Genomic DNA, 25,894 nt, shown 5'->3' on the forward strand with positions numbered 1-25,894 from the left:
TTGTAATTGGAAGGTTGCCGGTTTGAGCCCCGGCTTGGACAGTCTCGGTCGTTGTGTCCTTGGGCAAGACACTTCACCCGTTGCCTACTGGTGGTGGTCAGAGGGCCCGGTGGCGCCAGTGTCCGGCAGCCTCGCCTCTGTCAGTGCGCCCCAGGGTGGCTGTGGCTACAATGTAGCTGCCATCACCAGTGTGTGAATGTGTGTGTGACTGGATATGTAAAGCGCTTTGGGGTCCTTAGGGACTAGAAAAGCGCTATATAAATACAGGCCATTTACCATAAGATTCAAAATTATTCTTAAGTAACACTCAGCAATATATTTTCAAGTAGCACTCAGATATGCCGTCAGCGGGTTAGTTACGACGTCGGGAGCAGTTAGGAGAACAAAGTGATACAGAGACTGTTCAGGTTGCTTTCCCAAAATCAACTCAAAGTTTTATTCTTTTGTGCAGCGGTATTTATAGGCAGAAAGTTCGTGTGTCAACAAGTTTCAAGTTAAAACCATATAAGGAAGGTCCCCCAGCTCTGAAAGAGGCCTTCTACAATCGTATCTCAACATACCTTTGACAGGTCCGTTAAACACTAGACAGTTAGAATCCTTTGTTCTACAATTGCAGTAAGATGCACTCTCAAGGCCTATAAATCTTATACAGAGGTCTCCTACATCCGTGAGTTCTGACACAACCAAGATGGTCTTCACATAAACATCTTCTGCAAGGGAGTGATAAGTAAAAGAGTGATTTGTTGGTGTTTTCCCTCCAACCTTAGTATCTACTTTCTTGTTGCCTTGTTCAGTCACAGAATCTTCTGTCTAATATCATCAAAAAAAGTACCCAGTAAATGCTCCCATAATACTAAAATATCTAACAAAACCCTGTCCACTCTATTGGCTGAGCCACGTTGAACTATGTCGGTCTGTGACGTGAACTAAAGGGTTTGGGTGAACTGTCCCTTTAAAAGCACGAACACGGAGTCTGCGCTGAGGAGGAGGAGGAGCCTGTGGGCTGTGTCACTAAACGTTGGACCCCTCCTCCTCCTCCTGTGTGGTTCCTCGCGCTCATGGCCTCCGCTCCGCGCGCTCCTCTCTACCTGGGCCTTGACTTGAGCACGCAGCAGGTAACAGCACCTCACCTGTCCCTCCTTCACCGGCGCGGAGTCTGCTGTGACATGCTGTCCACGTGCACGTAGCAGTAAAATAACGGACTTTAGTGCGCAGGCGCAGAACGTGGGGACGGCGGAAGGTTTGATTTGTTGTCTCAGCTGATCGGATAGGTTTTGACCCGCGTGCACTCGCAGATTGAAACAGGTCGATGACGTCAGAAGCTGTCACAGAGCTGCTGACGTCCGGTACGTTTCCAATAATCAATAAGAGGAAATGAAGCTGATCAGTGAATCTGAGCTCATAAAGCCTAAGATGCTATTTCAGGTGTTTAAGCTGCCGTCAGTGACGTGGCCGATAACCTGTCAGCGTCTCTGTGAACAGGATGACATCATTTTCCTTCATTTATCCCTGAAAAGTCTGCGTGACAGTAAAAATGTCAGTTTTCACACGGATGTGTCCGAGACAGCAGCAGGAAGTACAACAATTATCAGATCCTAGTTGTATAAAGACAGCGAGCACCTCCAGCTGCACCATCCTCTTCTTCACTTCATTCATCGCTTATATAAATCATTCTTTTTCTTTACAACCACTAAAACTTTCATCAGCTCAACTTCATGAAACAATGAAACAGGAACAGTCCCTTCAAAGTAAAAGTCCTGCGGAGCTTCAACGGTTCAGATGAAGGTTCGTCCGTGGTTTCCTGAAACAGTCTGAAACATTTCCTCCTAACATGTGACATCAGCGCCCCCTCCACTGCACTTTAAACCCAGGTTTACCGTCCAATCAGCAGCTCTGTCTTTACTCTGCTCCTCTTCATGTCTTCCTGAAGCTGAAGGCGGTGGTCATCGATGGAGAGCTGCGTGTGGTTCATCAGAGCGGCGTGCAGTTTGACGCCGAGCTGCCCGAATTCAGGTATAGATCATATAAACCTGACAGCATCAGCTGGAAGGCTTCATGAGTCACACTCACACCTGTCAGGGTGACTGGCAGGCTTTTATTGTGAAAGGATTCCAGCCACTGTCTTATTTTGAAAGTCTGACAGTTCAGGTGTGTTTGTTGCTCTCAGGACTCAGGGAGGAGTTCATATCCACACTGACAGACTCACTGTCACCTCACCTGTGCTCATGTGGGTCAAGGTGAGACACACACACAGTAACACACACACACAGTAACACACACACACAGTAACACACACACACAGTAACACACACACACAGTAACACACACAGCTGTTAAACTATTAACTCACGCTGAGGTTCATCAGCTCACGCCTGACCTGTGTTTGTGTCTCTGTGATTGGCTATTCCCCACCTCCAGGCTCTGGACCTGCTATTGGACAAGATGAAGAGGGCGGGGCTTGACTTCTCCCGTGTCAGAGCGCTGTCAGGCAGCGGTCAGGTGATGGTTAAAGTTAGACTTTGGCATAAATGTCCAATAATTTGTGAAGCATGAACAGGACGGGTGCTGCAGTATGAGCAGAAATATGTGGACACCTGGACAGGTGTGACTCTGTGCTTATTAACGTGCTGCCTCCACTCGTGCTGAGGGAAACAGGAAGTTCAGACAGTTTGTGCTGTCAGCTGATCCACAGTACAAAGTTCTCCTGGTGCAGTATGAACTTACTCAAATGTTGATGTTCTCAGGTGCAAATTTAAAGTGAACAGCTTGTTTAACACAGGAGAACCAGGAGTGTCCGCATACTTTTGATCACAGCGCAGATGTCATATTAAACCTTCTGTTTTTATGAACTCAGTCTTGTTTCTGTTTTTAGCAGCAAACACTAAAAACAAATTTCCACTAAAATCTGGAGAAGAATGAGTGGAGTGTGGTGGGAAGTTTGCTGAGACAGAGTCAGTTTCCTCACGAAGTGCTTCAGTGTACATGACAGCATCGTGTCACACTAACTGCACGACTTCCCATCAGCACGTGTGACTCGGAGTAAATCCTGAAGCACTTTTGTGCTCGCTAAACATTTACCTGCTGAAATCAAAGCTGCTGAGTGATGTGCAGCTCAGAGGGAGCTGCTCACTGGGTGTCCACATACTTCTGATCATATAGCACACTGCCATCACCTGGCAGGAGGCAGCGAACCAGTCTGTAAAATTTGAAGAAAAGTGAATGGAGTCTGGTTGACTTGTGTTGTCTCTCAGCAACATGGCAGCGTGTTCTGGAGGAGAGGAGCGTCTGAGACTCTGAAACATCTGGACCCGGACCAGGACCTGCACCAGCTGCTGCAGGTGTGTGTGTGTGTGTGTGTGTGTGTGTGTGTGTGTGTGTGTGTGTGTGTGTGTGTGTGTGTGTGGTTAAATGCAGACTCAGGTGTGCTGCTGCGTCCTCAGGACAGCTTCTCGGTGTCGGACAGTCCGGTGTGGATGGACTCGAGCAGCACTCAGCAGTGTGAGGACCTGCAGGCGGCAGCAGGAGGCGCTCTGAGGCTGGCGGAGATCACCGGATCCAGAGCCTACGAGGTCCAGCTGTGCCACATCTGTGTGTGTGTGTGTGTGTGTTAAAGAGCTTTAAAGGACGCGTCCGTGTGTTTGCAGCGTTTCACAGGAAACCAGATCGCCAAGCTGCGTCAGACCCGAGCGGAGGAGTTCCAGGACACCGAGGTGAGAGCGTCACTGCACCTGCACAGTCCCACCTCCAGCTGTTTCCTCACACCTGATGAACGTGTGTGTTTTTGGTTTCAGAGGATCTCATTGGTCAGCAGCTTTGCCGCCTCTCTCTTCCTCGGTGGTTACGCTGCCATCGACTACAGCGACGGTACGGTTTGTGTGGCTCGTCGCTCTCTGAGGGTCTCGCACCCATCAGCTAATCAATGAACCCACTGATCGATTGTTCAGGCTCAGGGATGAATCTGCTGGACATCAGGACCAGAAACTGGTCTGAGATCTGCCTGCAGGCCACCGCTCCTCACCTGGACCAGCTGCTGGGAGCTCCACTGCCCTCCACATCTGTGCTGGTAAGCAGGGGAGCCTCCAGAATACTTTCATGGGGTGGCCACACAGAGGCCACTAAAAGTATTCAGGTGTCACAGCAAAAACAGAATTTACAGTTTTATTATAAATATGATAAAATAGGTTATTTGAGAAATATGTCAAAAAAGAGAAACAGAGAAGAATTATATGTGTAGTTAATTTCCAGCTATATCACTGAATATGGATACACATGAAAACCACAGAGCCAAGTCCACCATCTTTATATTTTACATGCTGTAGTGGCACTTTGGGAGCATTTCAAGTAATAATATGTCTGCATTAAGTTCATAGGAACTACATAAATTCCAAAAATTGCAATAAATTACAAAAAAATTGAAAATCATTTTTGGTTTTTTTAACATATATTTCCAGTTGCAGAAATTTCAGAGGCTTATCCCTCAAAACTGTAAATACAAAAAAGTTGCACAAAAGTTTCCAGCCACAGGAAATTTATTTTGAGTGTCTTCAAAGTTTTATCTTTGAAATACACCAACTTTTATAAACTGCAGGAAAAATGAAAATAAATATTATAATGCAAATTTCTGAAGAAACCAGCATGTGCATTTTGAGTTCTGCATCCCAGAAACTATTCAGAAAGGCAGGAACTCAAACATTAATTTAAAAACACCAGCATGTCTTTGTAAACGCCCTAAAGGAAAAAAATACATTTTACGCGAAAACGACATCAGTTCCGGTTTCGGGCAGGTAACGTAGGAAGTGTTACGAACAGCTGATCGGATCGGCAAAGCCTGTTTCTGGAATATTATGTTTTTGTTGCTGCAAGTGCTTTTTACGCAACTTTTTGCAAAGCTATAAGTGGAAGGAAACCATGACCGAGGACAAGCTGAATGCAGAAGATGTAAGTACAACTCCTCCATATTGTTTATTTGATTTTATTTTCACTTGCTAAATAGGGGAGAAAGAAAGAGGGAAAGAAAAACAGCGGGGGAGAGGGACGGTGATAAAGGGCAAAAAACAAAAACCAACAAAATAAGCAGACAAAAAATCCATCTATCAATCACCTGGATCAAAGGGATAACAAGTTAATGTTTCCACTGATTGTGAGCTTTTTTGTGCTCATGATGGTCCGTGACATTCTGGTCTGCCTGTCTGCAGGGCCCTGTCTCCTCCTACTTTGTGCATCGGTACGGTTTCTCTGAGAGCTGCAGTGTGGTGGCGTTCACTGGAGACAACCCAGGTACATGTGAGATTATTGATGGTTAATCATTAGATTTGTTCCCCAACATCATGAAGTGTGACTGTTTAAACACAAACATCAGGCCTGTTTGAAAGAATCCTGCAAAGCTTGATCTCAGTGAGGTCATATGAGATGAACTTTATTTATCCTGAATGAGACAACAAACACAAGCTTCAACAAAACAGCTGAAATATGTTATAGAATAAATATGAAGTTAAACTAACAACCAGCATTTAATGAGATCATGTAAACATGTTACTTGTGCTGATGTGAACCTGTAGTCACACAGGTCCACATCAGCACTGCATGACAACCACAATAATGTGAAAATTAACTAAACATGTGGGTTATGATTCACCATGAAATTAAAGAGAAATCTAAAGCATGTAAAACAAATAAGCATAAATAAAAGTTCTACTAATATGTGAAATAAAATAAAATATTAAATTAATAACAAAATAGAATAAAATAACATCATTAAACACAAAATTAATAAAGTGATATAAAAATAATGAATTGAAAACAATAAATAAATAAAAATAAAAAATGCTAAAACAGACGTGATTCAAATAAACTGAACGTGAAAAACGTTTGAATCAAACCTGTTTCTGTTTCAGCGTCGCTGGCAGGAATGAGGCTGCAGCCCGGAGACGTCGCCGTGAGTCTGACTCTGGCACACTTCCTGTCATCACGTCGGGTTACTGTGGCTGTTAATGTGTGTGTGTGTGTGTGTGTGTGTGTGTGTGTGTGTGTGTGTGTGTGTGTGTGTGTGTGTGTGTGTGTCCAGGTGAGTCTGGGGACCAGTGACACGGTGTTCCTGTGGCTGCAGCAGCCTCGTCCGGCTCTGGAGGGTCACGTCTTCTGTAACCCGGTGGAACAGCAGGAGTACATGGCTCTGCTGTGGTACACACACACACACACACACAGACAAACAGGTGAGCTGTCAGGTGAGGGTTCAATGATGTCAAGAAAGTCAGAGGGAACCAGACTCCTCGATGCGTCCGCCATGTTGGTTAGGAAAGGGGGTGGAGCCAGAGACAGGCTGCAGTGTTTCAGGTGTTTTGTCATCAGCAGCTTCAAGAACGGGTCTCTGACGAGGGAGCGCGTCAGGAACGAGTGTGCTGGAGCATCATGGGAACTTTTCTCAGCAGCTTTGAGGGACACGCCGCTCGGAAACCATGGAAACATCGGTGAGGTTCATTTCACCTCATCATTTCCTGTCCTTGCTTCAGTTCCTTTCTTTTTCCTTACCTTCCTTCCTTCTTTGCCTCCTCTGTCTGATTCCTTGTGATGTGTGTTTTCAGGCTTTTATTTTGAAACTATGGAGATCACTCCTCCTGTGATTGGTGTTCATCGCTTTGACTCTGCTGACTGTGAGGTCTGTGCACCAACATTTATCATGTTTCCATCTATTAACACCCAGACTGTGACACACCTGTCCCACCTGTTTCACGTATCCCACCTGCAGGTGTCCTCGCTGAGTCCTCAGGTGGAGGTTCGGGCTGTGGTGGAGGGTCAGTTCCTGTCCAGGCGGCTTCATGCTGAGAGACTGGGATACTCCATCAGTAAGACCTCCTCAGACCTCACACGCTTCCATTTGTTGTTTGATTTTACTGTGTGAGGAAACTCGTGGATCAGTCTTTACACTGGTTCTGATTCTGAGCCAGAGCGCTGTAACTGTGACTGAGGTGACAGTAAAGCCGTCGTCCTCCTTAGATAAACCTTGAATGTGCTTTAAGTCTCAGCTGGGAGGACATTTTGTGTTTTCAGTTCCAGGAACCAGAGTTCTGGCGACGGGAGGAGCGTCATCGAATAAAGAGATCCTGCAGGTCTGTCTGAGGCTTTATTAGCACCCACATGCATAGACTGTATGTAAAAGATGGACATAGCCATAATGATGTCATCAAAGCAGCAGCATTTTTGTGAGTTTCAGAGGGAGAAGAGTCACTTCCTGTGGTCTTCTCCATAGGTGCTGTCTGACGTGTTCAACGCTCCGGTCTACACCATCGACCTGTCCGACTCCACTTGTTTGGGTTCAGCCTACAGAGCTCTACACGGTCAGTGTGCTCACAGCTTTTATTTTGAAAAACCCGCACTAGACTGCCTCGTCTCTGAGCTCTGAGAGAGTTTCAGTTTGAAGAGAGAAGAGAAGGAGAGGACATAAAAGTAAAGGAACAAAGGAGAGGAAGCAGACTGTTAGCAGCTGTTAGCAGCTGTTAGCAGGCTGAATGTGGTCTAGTTGGCAGTTACTTGCAGTCTGTTAATAACTGACGTGAGAACTTTATGTGATTGGATAAAGCAGATGTTGACAAAGCGAATCAGAAAATGTTAATTCACAATACTATGGTATCATGAGATGTCTGTGGAGTCTCAGCTCAGCTGCATATATGCAGACTGTATACTTGGTCTCAGCCCGATGACCTGCAGTACTCTGGTGGCAGCCCTGATGGAGATGGCTGTGACACCTTGCTCATTGGTCTGTGGAAATGGAAACAGGGTTCTATATTTTTTGATTTCCTTTCACATGAATAAAAATATTTGGACCAAGTTCTTAAACTCAGGCAATTTCTTTACTTTGTCAGACCGCTCTGATTAAACATTACACTCAGGTCCATGAAAAAAGGGAAACTATGTCTAAAAACAGAAAAACATGTTGACATGACTGATTCACAGCCTGCAGTGAGACCGTCTGACATCAGAACAGGAAAAAGGCAGATCAGTGAATTCTGCTTCAGGTGTTTGTGAAATATGGCTGTAAGAAGCTTCTGATTGGTCGATGTCTGGTTTCAGGCCTGGTGGCAGAATCCGGAGCGTCCTTCGTTGATGTGGTGAAGAAAGCACCAGAACCACGACTGGTCGCCACCCCGCATCCGAAGGCGAAGGAGGTGAGGCGGCCACTGTATGATGATGCGCTGCTGGCCTCTGAAGCTGAACCGTGCAGCAGGTCTCTGAGGCAGGAGCTTCATGAAACGTGCCCTCATAACCACAGAAACACGTTCTGCTCTCCAGCAGAGACCAACACCAGTGTTTCTGGGGACACATTAAGGTGACGGACCAGCTGCACATGTTACACACTAACAGTAAACAGCTAATCGTAAACACATACCTGCTGGATTTTATGTGTCATGTGATTCAAACACACGTTACCTGATGAATCCTCCGCTTCTTTTAAACATGACTCAGTCCTTCACATGTTTTACTTCCTGTCACTGCTGCAGCTGGTCCGTCACCTTAATGAAACCCCCGTGTTGGTCTCTGTGAGCTTCTGCAGCATTTTTCTGTTTGCTGCTATTTTCTTCAGCTGCAGTGTGTTTGAGCTCTGTGTCGCTGTAGGAATCAGGTCTAAAACAACCTGTAGGACGCTGGAGCAGATGAGTCCAAAGAACACACTGAACAAACTCAGTCTTACCAAGGACATTTGTCTTATTTCTAATCAAAATAATCTCATCACACTTAAAATAAGACACAATCAGCCACTGAGTAGCTGATTGGCAGACTTTTTCACTTATTCCAAGCAAAAAAAATTTGTATTAAGTGAAAAAAATCTGCCAGTGGAACAAGTGAAAATGATGTAGTTTCAAGATGCCCTTTCTAAAAACATGTTTTCTAAATCTTACTGAAATGTTACTCAGTAGTTGATTGTGTCACAAGTATTGTGACAGCGAGACCTGGAGGGGCGTGATTGGGAGGAACGGCCTCCCTGATCTGAACCCGAGCGGTGCTCTGTTATTGGACTTCTGTGCTGATCACAGTTTGGCCATAACGAACACCCTGTTTGAACATAAGAGTGTCCATGAGTGCACGTGGCACCAGGACGCTCTAGGCCGTAGGTCGATGATCGATTTTGTAATCGTATCAGCAGACCTGCGACCATATGTTCTGGACACTCGGGTAAAGAGAGGGGCTGAGCTGTCAACTGATCACCACCTGGTGGTGAGTTGGATCAGGTGGCGGGGGAGGACGCTGGACAGACCTGGTGCACCTAAACGCGTAGTGAGGGTGTGCTGGGAACGTCTAGCAGAGGCCCCAGTCCGCGAGATCTTCAACGCACACCTCCGGCAGAGCTTCAACAGCATTCCGAGGGAGACTGGGGACATTGAGTCCAAATGCACCATGTTCAGCGTCTCCATTGCCGAAGCTGCTGCATTGAGCTGCGGCCGCAAGGTGGTTGGTGCCTGCCGTGGTGTTAATCCCCGAACCAAATGGTGGACACCAGAGGTGAAGGGAGCCACCAGGCTGAAGAAGGAGTCCTATCGGGCTTGGTTAGCCTGTGGGACTCCGGAGGCAGCCGACAGGTATCGACAGGCCAAGCGGAATGCGGCTCGGGCAGTGGCTGAAGCAAAAACTCGGGTGTGGGAGGAGTTCGGAGAGGCCATGGAAAAAGACTTTCGGACTGCCTCGAAGAGATTCTGGCAAACCGTCAGACGTCTCAGGAGGGGAAAGCGGTGCTCTACCTGCACTGTGTATAGTGCTGGCAGAGAGCTGCTGACGTCGACTGAGAAAATTGTCAGGCGGTGGAAGGAATACTTCGAGGACCTCCTTAATCCCACTGACACGTCTTCCGAGGAGGAAGCAGAGTCTGGGGATGAGGGGAATGACCCGCCAATTTCCGGGGGCGAGGTCACTGAGGCAGTTAAACAACTCCTTGGTGGCAGAGCCCCTGGTGTTGATGAGGTCCGCCCCGAGTTCCTGAAGGCTCTGGACGTTGTAGGGCTGTCCTGGTTGACACGCCTCTGCAATGTTGCGTGGAGATCAGGGGCAGTACCTGTGGACTGGCAGACCCGGGTGGCGGCAATAAGTCGGACTCGTTCCCGGTGGGTGATGGGCTCTGCCAGGGCTGCCCTTTGTCACCGGTTCTGTTCATAATTTTTATGGACAGGATTTCTAGGCGCAGCCAAGTGGCGGAGGGCTTTCGCTTTGGTGGCCTCAGAATCTCATCTCTGATTTTTGCAGATGATGTGGTTCTGTTGGCTTCATCGGGTGAGGGCCTCCAGCTCGCAGCCGAGTGTGAAGCAGCGGGAATGAGGATCAGCACCTCCAAATCTGAGGCCATGGTTCTCAGCCGGAAAAGGGTGGAGTGCCCACTCCGGGTCGGGGATGAGTTCCTGCCCCAAGTGGAGGAGTTCAAGTATCTCGGGGTCTTGTTCGCGAGTGATGGGAGAAGGGAGCCGGAGATCGACAGACGGATTGGGGCTGCAGCTGCAGTAATGCGGACGCTGCACCGGTCCGTCGTGGTGAAGAGGGAGCTGAGTGTAAAAGCGAAGCTCTCAATTTACCGGTCGATCTACGTCCCTACCCTCACCTATGGCCACGAGCTGTGGGTAGTGACCGAAAGAACGAGATCGCGGATACAAGCGGCAGAAATGAGCTTCCTCCGAAGGGTGGCTGGCCTCTCCCTTAGAGATAGGGTGAGAAGTTTGGCCATCCGGGAGGGGCTCAGAGTAGAGCCACTGCTCCTCCACATCGAAAGGAGCCAGTTGGAGAGATTATATCTCTCGGCTGGCCTGGGAACGCCTTGGTGTTCCCCCGGATAAGCTGGAGGAGGTGGCTGGGGAGAGGGAGGTCTGGGCCTCTTTGCTTAGGCTGCTGCCCCCGCGACCCGGCCCCGGACAAAGCGGATGAGGATGGATGGATGGATGGATGGATAGTTGATTGTGTCTCATTTTAAATTTGATGAGATTATTTTGACTAGAAATAAGACAAATACACTTGGTTCAAGATCACAAGGTTGGTACAAGATTTTGAGTTTTTGCAGTGCAGGCTCTTGTCCCGTTCAGAGTTCCTCCACTTTCCTGTAAGTCAGTTTCCATCAAACAAACCTGTGAACACTCATTAAACTCACTCACTGACACACACGGACTCATCACACCTGACACAGCCTCCCACAAGTGTTTCCAAGATGGCCTCTAAGCGCTGAGATTAAGGTGCAGACATGCAGCGTGTTTGAAAAGTGTCTGTGATGTCTCAGATATAGCCCCGCCCTCTCTGTCAGGTCAGGAAGCAGAGGTGAGCTCAGGATTTCTTCCTCTGTTTTGTTTCAGGTGTACGACGAGCTGCTGAAGCGCTACGTGCAATTGGAGGAGAGAGTTGTGCAGAAGAGCCACAGCTGAGCCTCAAACCGCCATCAGTGAAATCCCGCGACCGCCATTTTCTACTGAAGCCAGCTTTGAGTTTGACTTTTACACCTGTTTACCTGAAAAAAGATCAGAGTCATCACAGGAACCCTCAGCCACCTGAAGATGGGCTGCTCGCTTCGACTTCAGCCTGATTGGATCAACGACATCATCATCATGTCAAAGCCTGATTGGAGGATTTTATATGGGCGAGCAGATTTGCTCAGTCCACCAGTAGTGAAACAGAAAAGAAGCTAAAATGATGAAACAGCCTGCGAGCCGTGACTGTGTCGCATTTTAAGCTCCAAAAATCTGAGATGAGAGCGATCGGCTGAAGAACGTCCACGTTAGTGCCAGCTGGGTCCTGCAGAGCAAAGTTTAACATCCCAAAGTTTTTCAGTCTTCTTTTCACTCGTGACAGGCCTGACATGTCTGTGACGTTTCTGACTGAAGCCCCTCCCACTGCTTCATCACCTGGATCCAGGTAGCGTTCGTTATTCATGTGTAATTTTTAGTGTACAGTCTGAAATAAAGTGAACGAGTTCGTGAACATGTGTTTGGTTTCTCTTGCTGGAAAAAATAAAAAATAAAAATTTGATCAAAAATATTAAAAATGTACATAATAAAATACAAATCAATTCAAAATAAAGTAAACAATGTATGAAATTATATTATAGACTAAATAAAATTTAAAAGAGTACGTGATACAAAAGAAAATTATGATTAGAAGTAAAAACTATTTAGTGAAATTAAGAAAAAATCAAAGATCTATTTTTAAGCGTTTATTGTAATTATAAATAATAATAATAATAACAGAGCTGAAGGTCTGCTGACAGATTCAAATGATGCTGTTGAACCTTCATGTACGACCGAGCCGCTAACATGAAGAACTCTTTATAACCAGCGAGACGTCACAGGTGATGATGATGATGATGAGAGCTCCTCTGTGAAGCTCAGGGAAGGATGGACCATCAAACTTTTGCTCTTTAAAAACTCAGTTCATGTATTAATCGGTTCAGGTATCGATCGATCGCGTATTGATCCCTGTGAGGCTCCACGTGTACGACCTGCTGCTGAATCCGGTCCTCCTCAGATACTCGAGTACATCCCCAGCCTCTTGGCGGCCTCAGAGATCCTCGGCGTCTTCCTGCTGGGGAACGGGTAGTAGACCTGGGAGTGTGAGGATGCCCCCCCCACGCTCTGCTGCCTGGTAAACCTGAGCGTCCTGGAGCTCCTCCCCTCCAGGACGCTGTTACTGGTCTCCTTCTGTGTAGACCGGTTCTCCTGCTGGTCCTGTTGCAGGCTGGTGGTGATAGGGGTGGAGCTTTCCGTCAAGCCCAGAGAGTAGTCCGGAAACGCCAGGTCCCCCCTGGAGCCCCTGAAGGATGGAGGGTCTGGATCTTCCTCTTCTCGTGTGGCGCTTAAGGAGCAGCAGGGAGGCGTTTCTGAGGAGCTGCTCGGAGGAGCCGAGAGTCTCCTGTATCTGGACTCGTGCTGCGAGCCGCCGACCTCCGAGGAGGACGAGCCGGAGCGTCTGCAGAGGAAAACAACAGCATCAGAGAGAGCAAACTGTGAGGACAGCTGTGAGGAGGCGTGATAACACTGAACCTCCTTCCATGTGCAGGTGGGTTCCTCCCAGCAGGGATGAAGACCTCTCAGGCGGACATGATGAAGACCTCCTGCTGTGCTGGAGCTCTGACAGAGAGGAACTCACCTGCTGGATGTCTCTGGGCAGGAGCGCCGGTGCAGGTCCAGGTGGACGTGCCAGGGGTCGGGGTCAAAGATCACGGGTGGTGGCCATGGTAACGTCAGACCCTGAGGGGCAGGGACGATGGCGACGGCCTCGGACAGCTCCTCCGAGACTAAAGACGGAAATCAGAACGTGAGGAATCCTGACCTGCCCACAGCCAACACGAGCGTCCAATCATCAGAGAGAGACCAGGACCCAAAGGATCAGCTGACAGGAAGTAATAATCTGAAAGAGGATGAATGGTTTCTAATCTGTGACGCTCAGATGTGAATATTTGTCTGTGAAACATGTTTGACTCTGAACACTCAGTTATTAAAGATTCTTCCTTTCAAATTATTGATCACTGATCAGTGTTTCTGTTTGTGCTGCTTTAATAAGAAACACCTGAACTCATGAAAGGCGGCGCACAGCAGATTTCAGCTCTCAGGTGATTTCATCCAGGTGAGCAGCAGGTAAAGTTCAGAGACACAGCGCCCTCTGCAGTCTGACTGCAGTAAAGCAAAGGCTCAACCGGCTCCAAACTGCAGCTCCTGCACTCGACTTGTGGCCCCACTGACTCACCTGAGACTCACCTGTTAGAAACAGAAACTGAATATGATGAAAATAAAAACACAGCCATCAGATCCTGTGAGTTCACTTTAGAAAGAAGAAAAACCTCCAACAGTCACATCAGCCAGAGCAACAGCAGGAAGTTTCACCTTCAAAATAAAAGCTCATATTTTACTACAGCAGAAGAAGCAAGTTTGTGTTTCTCACATCAGGAAAATGGTGTTAACAGAGTACTTTTACTTTATAGTACTTTTACTTTGTAGTACTGCTACTTTTACTGAAATAAGTGATTAAAACACGTTCACAAAGGATCCAGCACAGTCTCTGCGTGTCTGACATGCTTTTATTGTGAAGGAATAAGTCTCATTTCTATCAGGTAACCTGACAGATGGATTTTTACTAAGTTTAAAGATTTTGTCCAAAGTCAAACAGGAAGTGGATCAGACGGCGTTTCCTCTCACCTGTCCTGAACAGCAGCACCTGAGTGTGCCTCCTCCTCCTCTCTCTGGAGCTCCGATACTCTTCTCTGAGCACAGACGCGTCCATCTTCCTCCTCCTCTTCCTTCTTCCTGATCCCTGCAGCAGGAGAGGACACACAGTGACCTTTGACCCAGGCACACCCAGCCTGAAACCTGAAACCTCCTCACTTCTTTTTATTTACATTTGACCTGATAAAAGTCTCTTAATGTGAAAAGCAGAATCTGACCTGATTATCAGATTAGATTTAATAATAGAAACATGAATAGAAATCATTTTCTATATAATCTGATAGATAAAGCTGTCATATAAGATAAGATAAGATAGAACTTTATTAATCCCTCGGGTGGGTTCCTCTGGGAAATTCGAATATGGTGTCATTCAGTGTAAATGAAGCTGTTATGAATCACAGTGGGAATGAATAGATGTGTGATGTGTTCAGGGTCCCTGTTATAAATTAATATAAATGAGTAATGGAGAATAAATCAGCTGCTGCTGTCATGACTTTGAGTTTTAGCGTCCAGTAGCTCCTCGCTGGGACTCACGCAGCAGCCAGAGCAGCAGGACATCCTGTTGGCAGCAGCAGCAGCAGCACACCTGCTCAGGTGTTTTATTCCCCGTCAGTGCAGCCGCTTACATCATGATGCGTTTAAAGGCCGTCTGGAAACTCCGACACATCCAAACCTGCTGCTGGAACCCTTCAAATGAGGTTAAAGCTGCAGAGAAGTCGAGTGAGAAGAGAAAGACGTGTTAGTGCTGTGATACTGTCACACACACACACACAGTCGTATCAGCCTGTTTGATCTTTTGAAGTGAGGCAGGATGACATCACAGACTGTGAGGCTGTGGGTCACATGATCACCACAGTCACATGTTTGAAAGCTCTAAGTGAACATTGTTTGGTTTGGTTGTCCCCCAGAGGAGGCAGCTGATGTCCTCCAAACAGAAAAGAACCCCTCCCACTAAAAACATCTCCATGGATTCATTCCCCACATACTCCATGTTACCACGTCCAACATGTCCAAATAAACATGTTCACAGCCCCTCTGCAGCCAGCTTCCTCCATCATGTTTCATTTGTTTGTGCTGATGAAGAGAAGACACATCGTTCTTGTTTCTCTCTGACTCTCCACATTCAGATCAGTGATCATCACAGATTTGTGTGTGACTTGGAGGTGATGGTGATGCATGGTGTGCGGCTCATATGTGCGTGAAACTAATGAGTGATGGTTCCCCTGAGATATGCATGTCTGATGATTGTTGGATGGAGCGAGCAGAGAGTGAACTACCATCCTGGATTTGATGTTATCCAGGGAAAATCGTCATGGTAACTTCTTATAATATTATGAAGATCAGGTTATAGCTTCTCACCTCCAGACTGGAGATCAATAAGTATGACGTCACCGCCTACTGACCAGTCAAGTGTCAGCGTTAGTGGAAGATCCCTCTGTGTGGACAGTAGGAGGTCTACTACTAGTACTCTGATCAACTCGCCACAGTTTTCAGGGTTTAAGCTCATTGAAGCCTGAAGCCTTCCAGCCTGATGGTTCCCAAAAAGGTTCATTTCTCAGGGCTTCATGTGCACACACGCCCTGCTGGTGAAAGACTGGCAGTACAGACAGATGATTTTATCTGTTTGAATGGAATAGAATAGAATAGAATAGAATAGAATGCCTTGTAGAAACAAACTGTTCTTGAGTCTGTCAGTGTTTGTGCTGAAGAGAGGATGCGCTCTTCTATAGCATGTTATATATAAATGTACGCGTCCACTGGTTAATTACATAATCATATGGCGGCAGGGACCTCACAGCACACTCACAGCCTATTATATAATTGTTCTGTACATTGTTATATATGTTGTATTTGTTTATTACTAAAAACATCAAGAAGTCAAAGCAAAAGGAGAACACAGCACGGTTTAAACCAGGGAGGTTTGTTCATCTAAATGATTTATTATTAAAACATCCCCACAAACACACAAAGCTCCACATCAGCCCGATATGAAACAGAAGCTCTGTAGAGCGGCCAATCACGATGAAACACTTTACATTAAGCAGATTCAACTGCGCTTCATGTTTTTGGCCACCAGATGTCACCAAAGAGGCCTGTGCTGAAAAGCTTCTTCAATACAAGCCTCAGAAAGCTTCATTTGACCATCGCTGCCCAATCCTCAGCACACAACAAACACTTTACTTTGGATTAACAGAACAGACCGGCTCACTCCTTGGCGGCCGCTTATCGGGGCCTGGAGCCTGGGGCTCGCTCGGGCCACTTCGGAGGTGGGGTGCCCCCGGCCTCTCGGCCTGGGGCTCGGTCACTCAGGCACAGCTGGCTGCCGGCGGAGCTCACGGGCGCGTCACTGCAACTCCCCTGGCTTCTGCTCCGCGGCTGCTGGGCGAGCCCTCATCTGGGACTCTCCTCAGCTCTTTCTGGGACAGTGGCGCAGCTGCCCCTCTGTGGGTCTTCCTTGGTCTCTTGTGTTCTGGGGGCCTCTGGATGTCTGGAGTTTTGATCTCCTCCACACCTGCTTCATGCCCTGGAGGACGGGGCTGTGGCCCCCCCACACCCTCTAGCAGATCATTACATGAAGGAACCTTTTAAAAAACAAAAAACAAGCGCGTCCATGCTCACAGGTGTACACACGGGTGATCACACCCACAAACTACACCCTTTTTGGCTCCTACCTCAAAGCACACTGTGTTCTGTTGATCTTATGTGCTGCACAATAATGTTTAATATTTAGTATTTACTGTCATATTCCCATATATCATTGTGATGTTGTTTATTCTATTACTCTTGTTCTCTTCTGCTTGTTTTCTTTTTTCTTTCTCAGCAGGTGATCCAGGTGATTGATATATGCATTTTTTTTCTTCTTTTTTCTTCGCTCATTCTGTTGGTTTTTGGTTTTTGCCCTTCTCCCCCGTCCCTCTTCTCAGCTCTTTCTCTTTCTTTCTCCCCTTCTTTCCCCCAGTCAAGTCTGTCCCGTATTCAGTAAGTGAAAATAAAATAAACAATAAAAGGTGAATCAAATGGACCATTACGGCAAGGCTGGGATGGTCAGTTTGGTAAAGTAAATCCGTTGGGCATCTTTCTTTGCCTTTAGACAACAATTCTGATGCAACAGAGCCAAACGGGACAGGCCAAAAAAAAGGAGGCGCAGTCATGCATGTCTCTAATCTTAGTTTGCTTTGTTTCACAAGTTTACATGAAGTATTTCTGACAGTTTGATGGAAACGGAGGAGACTCCTCCTCCTCGCTCTGTCTCTGTCACAAGGCCAGCTGCTGTCTTATACACTTTTACATGAAGCTGTTATATAAGCAGCTGGCGGGGCAATCGAGCTATAGTATGAATGAGGAGGGAGAGAGAGAGAAACAAAGAGGAGAACATTCACTCGCCTCCTTTCTGCAGTAACCTGATTTCCTCAGAGCACCACTGACCTGCTTCCTGCTCTGTGTCCACGTCTCACCTGGTTTCAGCTCTCAGTCACACAGGTGACCATGGTGACGTCACAGGGCTGGTTGGTTTTTGTGCAGAAACGGGACTCTACCTGAGTTCGTCCCTCCACACATCCTGAGGTCCTCGTTTGTTGTTGGTGTTTCAGGCATGGGCACCCTTCAGTCTTTGCAGGATCGCTGAGTCCCTTCAGTCCGTGACAGTAAACAGTAAACTTTAGGAACTCCAGTGAGATTTGTATTTTTGCAGTTTTGCATGCAGGAGCAGTCACACAGCTCCTCCTGCAGTGGAAGTACTGCTCTTTAAATGCACTGCGGTGCGTGATGTAGTGACCACTCGACCTCTGACCGGCTCCCAGCACAGGGAGAAACCAGCTGAGGGTCTGTGGCTTTAACACGCTCGTCCGTAACGAGCTCTGATCAGCTCTGAGCTTGGTTTACATGTGAGCACGTCAGCGTTCACAGAGCCTGCACGTGTTAGCGTGTGAGCTGACTCTGACAGCTGAGGTTTCTGTCTCACAAACGCCACAGAAACAGCTCGCCGGTTTAAACTTCCTGCTGATGCCTCACACACGATTCCTTAAATCACTGGGAGCTGAAGCAGCAGGTGTCAGGAGGATCTGGGCTTTCAGCACTTTGGCTTCATGAAATGTGGAAAATGATGAAAACTTTTCTACTTGTGTCTCTGCAGACAGAGATCGCCTCAGCTTTTATTGTGAAAGTGTGAACGTCTCTGTGTGACATGAGGGATCAACACTGGGACTGAAAGTCCTGTTTATTTCTGTGTGTGTGTGTGTGTGTGTGTGTGTGTGTGTGTGTGTGTGTGTGTGTGTGTGTGTGTGTGTTCCTGTCTAGCTATCCTTGTAACCCTGACACTAAAACCACATTTTGAGGCCCTTTTGGTTTTAGTGTCAGGGTTACAATTAGGTTATGGTTAGGTTTAGGATGAGGGTTAGGCATTCATTTTTGCGTGTGGCCCTCTCGTGGCGTGTGTTGATGATGATGTGCTGTAACATCAGAAGACCGTGGCACGCTTGCAGCGTTCTCTCTCCTTCTTCTCGTTTCTCCTTCTGCCCACAGGTGAACTCGCTGCAGCAGCAGGAGCTTCTACAAGCAGGTGTGTGCGTGGAGCTCAGGGGCGTCCCGGCCGTGGAGCGCTGGGCCGGATCTTTACCCACTCAGGGAGACGTGAGGTCACTATGGAGCAGACGGCGTTTGTCAGGCTGCTCTGAGAGCATCAGGTACGAGTCCTGATGTCACAGCTGAACCCGAAGGTGCAGCTAAGAGGTTGTAGTTGAGTGATGACCTCCAGCTCACGCTGGTCTGCGGCTGTGATGAGTAACAGGCCGCAGTACGGTCTCGGGGTGGGGGTTAGCGGCTTTAGCGGCTCATCTACGCTCACTCACGACCATGAGCTCTGAGACAGTGACGTCACAGAGACGAGGTCCTCTGAGAGGTCTGTGCTGGGAGACGGCTCCGTGACCCAGGGCAGAGGTCACATGACAGGAAGTCTGAGCTTACCACGCCCTGCTGTTTCAGTCCTGTCCAGAGTGGAGCAGGTGGAGCAGGCGGCTGCAGAGGCAGCACCGAGGTGGAGAGAACGGTGGCACCTCCTTTGTTGTTTGCAGGCACACACTCACAGCAGGCTGTTACCCATCATGCCTCTGTGGGGTCCCCACTGTCAGCGTGGACTCTGTGTTTACGGAGGCCGAGCCTCCTTTGTGCTCGCACATCCGGGCTCTCTCTCTCTCTCTCTCTCTCTCTAGGAGCCATTTTGGACTCAGTTCAGCCTGGCTGCATCAAACCTGTCAACTCCGCGGCGACAAAGACTCCACGTCCGGTTAGGACCACCAAAATAAAAGTCTCTCTCAAACCTGCTGTACGTTCCTCGCGTGATCGTCAGTGAAGACCCAGGAAGGTGACGTCACAGCAGGGGTCGGAGCAGGAGGCTCCTCAGATCTGAGTCTCACGACGCAGACAGCTCTGTGAGATTTAACAGTGTCACACGTGTAGTTGTTAATGTTCACGCTGTCCTGACTCAGAGGCCTCCGGGCTCAGCTTCCTCTGTGAGAGGCCGGAGGACGCCATCATCACTGCAGCTGCAGCTAAACTGGTGAGAGTAAGAACACGCCTGCCAGCACCGACCTGCAGGAGCTCTCTCTCTGCACGAGACAGGGGGTGTGTGCGTTTACATATCTTTGTGAGGACAGAAAATTGGCGTGCTACTATACTCGTGGGGACCAACAGCCCGTCCCCACAGACATTTTCGAGACTAAAAATGTGGTTTTAGTGTCAGAGTTACGGTCAGACTCAGGGTTAGGGTAAGCAGCTCGGAAAGCATTGTGTTAATTAGACGTGCTCACTGAGATATGAAAACGCTTTTATTTTGAAAGCGGGAGTATGATCTGCGGTTAGGGGTTGCAGCAGCTTCACCAGCCTCCTGCAGCCCGTCCCCATCAGCCCGACCAGAGCGGAGAGGACGGAGAGAGAGAGGCAGAGGAGCGCGGGGCTGCGGGCTGTGCACGCGCTGCTGCTGGTCCGGACCGAGACTGACCCCCCCTACCCCCACATCCACCGGGCCGGGCCGCCGCTGTCCGCCCTGCACGGCTCAAGAACCGCGAGGAGACCTCCGAGGACCCGCTGGATTACACACACACACTCTGCCTTTAAACCTGGAGGACCCGGAGAACATGTGGCTGTCCTGGCTCACCTGCGCGCTCGTGCTGGGAACTCTGTGTGCAGGTAAGCACAGCTGTGTGCGCGCGTGTGACAGAGAGAGAGAGGGACTCGGCAGCACATGGCGAGGAGCGCGAGCAGGATTCAGGCTGGACCGAGGACCGCCCAGGAGTTCGTCCCCGGTGTCCCCGGTCTCTGGGCTTTTATTCACGGACTGTTTCAGATCAGAGCTGGACTCTGTGTGCGCGTGTGTGTGTGTGTGTGTGTGTGTGTGTGTCCTCTGCTTTGTTTCTGGTCTGCCGGTGTGATGCGTTCACGGTCAGGTGTGTTTGGCTGCGTTTCGGGGGGCTTGGCCGCTGCGCACGCGCGCATGCAGGCGGCCCTGTATTGTGTGCTTGTGCACGCTGGCGGATCAATAATAGATCATTCATTTTTCCATGTTTGATATTTGGCGCGCGCTTTGCTGTCGTGCACGCGCTCGTTACTACGACACGTCGCGGATGAATGAAGCCGCTCCGTCAGCAACGTGGACCCGTAGTAATGGAGCAGAGGCGCGTGACACCTCCTCAGACCCACCTCTGTGTGTGTGCGTGTGCGTGTGCTGACCTCTGACCTGGTTCCAGCAGTGCTGTGAGTCACGTGCCTCTGTGCACATCTGTCCAGCTGTGCTGTCTGTTAGTTACTTGTCTGTTCTAAGCCTGGACAGCCCATTCCTACCGCAAATGTGACCTTTGACCGCTGTCAAAGCCCAGAGAGCTGATTGGTCAGTATGGTGGAGCTGATGGAGGAAAACCTGAAAGTTCAACAAGCAGGCGGAGTTTAACACCGCCAGGTAAAAATAATATAATATAACCATTAAATATATTTAACTGAGATCTGCTCCTTCAGCAACAGACAGCTACAGACAGATTACGTAATCGGCCTACAAATGCGGCCTCAGGAGGATGTAGCCCCTGAATTTAGACACCCCCATAGTTTCTGTCTGGGCTTGTGCTGGTGTTACCTCCTGCTAGCCACTGTTCTGTCCTGTTAGCCCCTGTTAGTTCCTGTTAGCCCATGTTAGCCACTGTTCTGTCCTGTTAGCTCCTTTTAGCCCCATTAGCTCCTGTTAGCCACTGTTCTGTCCTGTTAGCTCCTTTTAGCCCCATTAGCTCCTGTTAGCTTGTGTTTATTGTTAAAGACAAACAATGCTGTGGCCTCGCAGCAGGACCGCCCAGGTTTGGATCTGGCTTCAGCCTGTTTGTGTGTTCTCCCTCATCTCAGGAGGTTGAATAAAGGTTAGTGTTGTTGTGACCTAGCCGCTCAGCTGCTTTTGTTTGTGGTGTGTTTAAAGAAGCTGAGCAGGCTGTTTGCGGTGAAAGTGCTCCGAGTTACTCAGTCAGTGCTCAGGTCTGTGACTGCAGCTCTGATTAGCTTTCCCGCGCTGTCATCACCGTCCTCGTGGTGAGCTCACTGTAACGCCACGTCGGTTTGTGTGCTTGTTTCTTTGTCCACGCACTCGTCCTCCACCATCACAAGGTCACCATCCAAACTTAGCTCTTATGTACATCCCAGACCTCTGAAGGTTCTCATCTACATCAGGTGTAAGGATGTCATCATGTTGCTAAGCATCCACCCAGTAGGGCTGGGCCATATCATACCGTTCACGGTAATACCGGTATAATTTTGGGCAACGATAGGAAAATGAAATATGGCGATAGAATATGGGTAAAACACGCATGCGCAGTGCCTTTGTTTTCATACGCACATGGCGGTGACGCAGAACGAGAAGAGTGAAAGCAGAACGTTGAATGAAACAGATGAACCAGAACTGGTTTGTAAAAATGCTGCAGCTTCACTGGTGTGGAACTGGTTTAGCTTTCGTCCGTCAGATACACAACCAAGCACTATTTTTGGTAGAGCATGCTAGCAGGCCGTCGTTATTACCGTGTTGTTTGGAAAATACGGCGCTCTTAAAATCAATCCTTTGATTTTTCTGAAAGTCGACAGAGCCCCTTATAATCCCGTGTGCCTTATGTATGAACTCTGGTTGTGTTTACTGACCTCGACATGATTTTATGTGCACGGCGCTGCGACTTTGCTAAGCTACAAAGCCGCACCGCTTGATGGATTGTTGGGCAGGAGCCTCGCGGAGTGATACGTACTGTGCTTCAACATAATATTACCATATTGTGTGTGTATAACCTCTTTTTAAGTTTTGTGGATATTAAACATGGTTATGCTGAGGATATGTCGGCCAGTTTCCACTGGAAATGCCTTTTGGTTAAACTGTCAGCGAGGAATTTGCATTTGCACTGTTACATTTTTATATAACTTTAATGCACATTTAAAAAAAAAAATATATATATGTATGTATGCATGCATGTATGTATGCATGTATGTATGCATGTATGTATGCATGCATGCATGTATGTATGCATGTATGTATGTATGTATGTATGTATGCATGTATGTGAAGGTATTTCTGCTATTTCAAGTCAAACAGAGTAGCTGCACTGTAAATTGTGCCGGAAGCAAGTCTGGAAATACAATAAAGCGGTGCAGCTCAGTCTCTGACTGGAAGCGCTAATTCGTCATTCGGCTTTTGTCAGACTAAAGTAACTGTTAAAACTGTTTGAAAAGCTCAGCTATACAACAAGGAGAGATTGAGAATTTCCTTTTAGTTCTCAGTTTATTTGATATTGACAAAAGTTAGTCAGTTTTGTCTGTTCTTCTGTAAAACAAACTAAGATTTATTTTTAGAATTAATATTTTGTTTCTAAGTGGAATTGACAGTTTAGTCTGTTTCGTTTGTTCTATTTTGAAACTTAAACGCTTTAGCGGCTGCCTTTTGCGTAGTTTGCAATATTTGCCTTTATTTATCTGAAAAAGTCTCATTAAGTACATCTACCCTGTTGAACTTATTATGGGAAATAAATATTTAAATCAAAACAAGCTGCTGATTACTTCACATTTTACTTGTGAGCAACATTTAAATCTTACAAATATAGTTATTTGGCTGATATCGTGATAGATATCGTTATCGCCTGAAATGAAAAAAAAAACATATCGTGATCTGAAAAAATCTTATATCGCCCAGCTCTTAAAAAAAAAAAAAAAAAAATATATATATATATATATATATATATTAGGGGTGCAACGATATTCGTATCGATATTGAACCGTTCGATACAGTGCTTTCGGTTCGGTACGCATATGTATGAACAATACAAAATTTGTAATTTATTTTATCAACTTTCCTTCTGACGATGCTGTCTGTGTTGAGCGCTCAGTGAATCTGTGTTCGACTACTCCGCCTAGGCTGCACTGTCGAGCGCAGATTCACTGAGGCTCAACACAGACAGCATAGTCAGAAGGAAGAGCGCAGGGCAAGCTAGCAAGACAGAAGTTAAGCTCTCCTTGCAACATGGACCTCCCCCACCCTCATTCAGATCTGGCGTTTGGAATTATTTTGGTTTTCATGTGACATGACCCTGAAGGTAAGCGCGTCATGGACTAAAGTAAAACAGTATGTTGGATGTGCCACGCAATGCTCAATTACATGGGTGGGAACTAGTGTGTTAGCGCAGTTAGCTCGTTAACGTGTTGGCCGTCTAGCCCCATGCACGGGGCGATCGGCGGTAGCTCGTTAACGGAGATTTGCCGTGTTGTGGCGTTAACGTCATTTCAACGAGATTAACCTGAAAGCACTAGTGGGAACACAACGAATATGACTGCACATTTACGCCGACATCATCCTAGTGCAAAGACAAGTGGAAGCAGACAAAAAAAAGCAAGCATGCTACTAACTTTAGCCGAGTCATTTAGACAGCTGTTAGCACATGATTCTCCTTATGCTGCTGAGAATATAGCCCAGAAGAAGCGTATAGTATAGCTTTTATTTTGGAAAGAGACATTTCTCTGTAATAAACTCTCTTTTCCAAAGATGAGTGATTCCTCAATCAGATACAGGGCTCGCAATATCGCTAGCCCGACGTCCCGGGCCACGGTCGGGCCTGCGTTTGCTCCACATCCTGATGGCGCTGCTGCAGCTTTCTTCATCGTTTCTGTGGCTGTGGATGCCTGTGCTGTTAATTTGTTGTGTATGCACACTGTGCTGCTGTAACACACACACAGCACACACCCTTCCTGTAGCCGTGCATGCTTTGACACAGCAGGTACCTCACATGTACAGAGGTGTGCACGGGTCAGCAGCGTGCCGTCACACGAACGCCCCGTGTTCTCTGAAACTCCAGAACCAATCAGCAGGCTGAACATTGTCACGTGATTGTAGTGACATCAGCAAACGAGCTGAAGGTGTGAACACGCCCCAGGTGGCGTGGCCGTCTTTACTCTCCTCCTCCTGAGGGACGTGTCGGTTCTATGTGTTCACGCTGATCCGGATACGTTTGAAAACAGCGTTTTCGTCTTAAACCGCTCGGCGTCCACACTATCAGCTGTTCGTCCACACTGAAACGACTGAAACGCTGACGTTCCAGTACTGCGTGTGAAACGCAAGACGACTCGACCTGCTGTGTATTTACTTTCTGGCTCTTTGAAAAGCAGCGAGTTTGTTAAATGGACTCGCAATGAGGTGGAGTTGTTGCTGCGAGTAACACAAAAGTACAAAGTTGCAAAAGCGAGTGAGAATTAAAGAATTCGAAGAGAAGCTCTCTGGAGCAGTCACATGACTGCATCATATGACTAACATGCGTCATTTCCGAAAGCCTGCGGTGACGCTGTCCTCACCGCGACGCAAAAACTGCGTTTTCAGATGTATCACTTTGGAGCGGATTTTTAAAAAGCTCCGTTTTCCTGTCTGTGAAGGTTCTCAGTCATCCAGGTCATCGTAGTCTAAGGAGCTTGGAAAGAAAAGCGTCTGGACTTCTTTAAGTTGCTTGAAGATGTTTCACCTCTCATCCGAGAAGCTTCTTCAGTTCTAAGGTCAAATGGTGGAGAGTCCCAGATATAAACCTAGTGGGAATGACCCCCCACAGAGGGACAAAAGGACCCCCTGATGATCCTCTAATCGCCTGAGCCAAGGTGGGAAACTGGGTGTGGGTCCCAATCAGCCAGAGTTTCGGGTGTGTTCATTGTGAAACCTGGCCCCACCTTATCATGCGAATTCCTGAGATCAGATGGCCCAGGATGTGAGTGGGCGTTAAGGCGTCTGGGAGGGATCTCAAAACTGGATTATAGATGGCAGAGAGTTGGTGTCGTAAACCCCGCCTCTGTTCAAAGATGGTCGCTCACAGTGGACATAGATGCTTCTTTCACTCCTCTTTCAAACCATCTGTCCTCTCTGTCCAAAATGTGAACATTGGCATCCTCGAAAGAGTGACCTTTGACCTTAAGATGCAGATGGACTGCTGAGTCTTGTCCTGAGTCTTGTCCTGTTTTCCTGAAGCGTCTCCGTGTGGACGCGCCTCAGAAACGGACGCTGAGCTGCTCATCACTGCAGGCCTGTGAGGAGGAGTGTCGGGTTCACCTTCAGCCTGACGCTGAGCGGCGGCTCGCTCACAGTGGTGTGTGCTTTTGTGTTGTTGTTGTTGTTTTATTGCCGGGTGAAACAGAGCCCAGCGTCGGGGCGTGTTCAGTGCTCCGGCTCCCTGCAGGGCCTG

The 25,894-nt window shown here is 47.7% G+C and overlaps 3 protein-coding genes across 5 annotated transcripts in view; 2 read left to right on the top strand and 1 right to left on the bottom strand.

Moving 5' to 3' along the window:
- Window positions 1-989: 989 nt before the first annotated feature.
- Window positions 990-11,940, top strand: xylb (xylulokinase homolog (H. influenzae)). 3 transcript variants are annotated; one of them, XM_085469109.1, is made up of 20 exons: window positions 1,066-1,115; window positions 1,707-1,785; window positions 1,931-2,013; window positions 2,168-2,237; window positions 2,419-2,499; window positions 3,252-3,338; window positions 3,441-3,569; window positions 3,645-3,710; window positions 3,792-3,864; window positions 3,945-4,063; window positions 5,196-5,277; window positions 5,895-5,935; window positions 6,065-6,180; window positions 6,352-6,467; window positions 6,582-6,655; window positions 6,746-6,842; window positions 7,048-7,106; window positions 7,247-7,334; window positions 8,068-8,162; window positions 11,319-11,940. In XM_085469109.1, the coding sequence occupies exons 2-20, from the start codon at window positions 1,780-1,782 to the stop codon at window positions 11,385-11,387; spliced, it is 1,551 nt and encodes a 516-aa protein (XP_085325235.1). In that variant the 5' UTR covers window positions 1,066-1,115; window positions 1,707-1,779; the 3' UTR covers window positions 11,388-11,940. The 3 variants fall into 3 exon arrangements, with proteins under 3 accessions (XP_085325233.1, XP_085325234.1, XP_085325235.1); XM_085469108.1 differs by lacking the exon at window positions 1,707-1,785 and having other exon boundaries at window positions 992-1,115; XM_085469107.1 differs by lacking the exon at window positions 1,707-1,785 and having other exon boundaries at window positions 990-1,115; window positions 6,582-6,842.
- A 227-nt stretch (window positions 11,941-12,167) lies between these two features.
- On the bottom strand, window positions 12,168-14,944 carry LOC146702412 (uncharacterized). Its single transcript, XM_085469141.1, has 4 exons — window positions 14,712-14,944; window positions 14,151-14,265; window positions 13,105-13,252; window positions 12,168-12,924 (listed from the first exon to the last, which is right to left on the bottom strand). Exons 1-4 carry the CDS (start codon window positions 14,733-14,735, stop codon window positions 12,480-12,482), a joined length of 732 nt encoding a protein of 243 aa, XP_085325267.1. The 5' UTR covers window positions 14,736-14,944; the 3' UTR covers window positions 12,168-12,479.
- A 5,026-nt stretch (window positions 14,945-19,970) lies between these two features.
- Window positions 19,971-25,894, top strand: part of LOC146702413 (activin receptor type-2B-like) — a 31,193-nt gene continuing 25,269 nt past the window's right edge. The window contains exon 1 of the mRNA XM_085469110.1: window positions 19,971-20,360. Within this exon, the coding sequence (XP_085325236.1) occupies window positions 20,309-20,360 (52 nt within the window). The 5' untranslated portion in view covers window positions 19,971-20,308. The remainder of the gene's footprint in view (window positions 20,361-25,894) is intronic.

This window comes from Copadichromis virginalis, linkage group LG9 (genome assembly GCF_057382275.1).
Source record: "Copadichromis virginalis isolate Kocher_CV1m ecotype Utaka linkage group LG9, C_Virginalis_male_GT1.1, whole genome shotgun sequence".
Lineage (NCBI taxonomy): Eukaryota > Metazoa > Chordata > Actinopteri > Cichliformes > Cichlidae > Copadichromis > Copadichromis virginalis.

Bases quoted from the DNA above. Each gene is read 5' to 3' on its own strand.
- xylb (XM_085469107.1), top strand. From the start codon at position 1,059: ATGGCCTCCGCTCCGCGCGCTCCTCTCTACCTGGGCCTTGACTTGAGC. The intron at 7,335-8,067 runs GTCAGTGTGCTC...GTCTGGTTTCAG, and splicing joins AGCCTACAGAGCTCTACACG to GCCTGGTGGCAGAATCCGGA. The intron at 8,163-11,318 runs GTGAGGCGGCCA...GTTTTGTTTCAG, and splicing joins CGCATCCGAAGGCGAAGGAG to GTGTACGACGAGCTGCTGAA.
- LOC146702412 (XM_085469141.1), bottom strand. From the start codon at position 14,735: ATGTCCTGCTGCTCTGGCTGCTGC. The intron at 14,266-14,711 runs GTGAGTCCCAGC...CTCCTGCTGCAG, and splicing joins CCTGCTGCTCTGGCTGCTGC to GGATCAGGAAGAAGGAAGAG. The intron at 13,253-14,150 runs GTGAGAGGAAAC...TTCCGTCTTTAG, and splicing joins GGTGCTGCTGTTCAGGACAG to TCTCGGAGGAGCTGTCCGAG.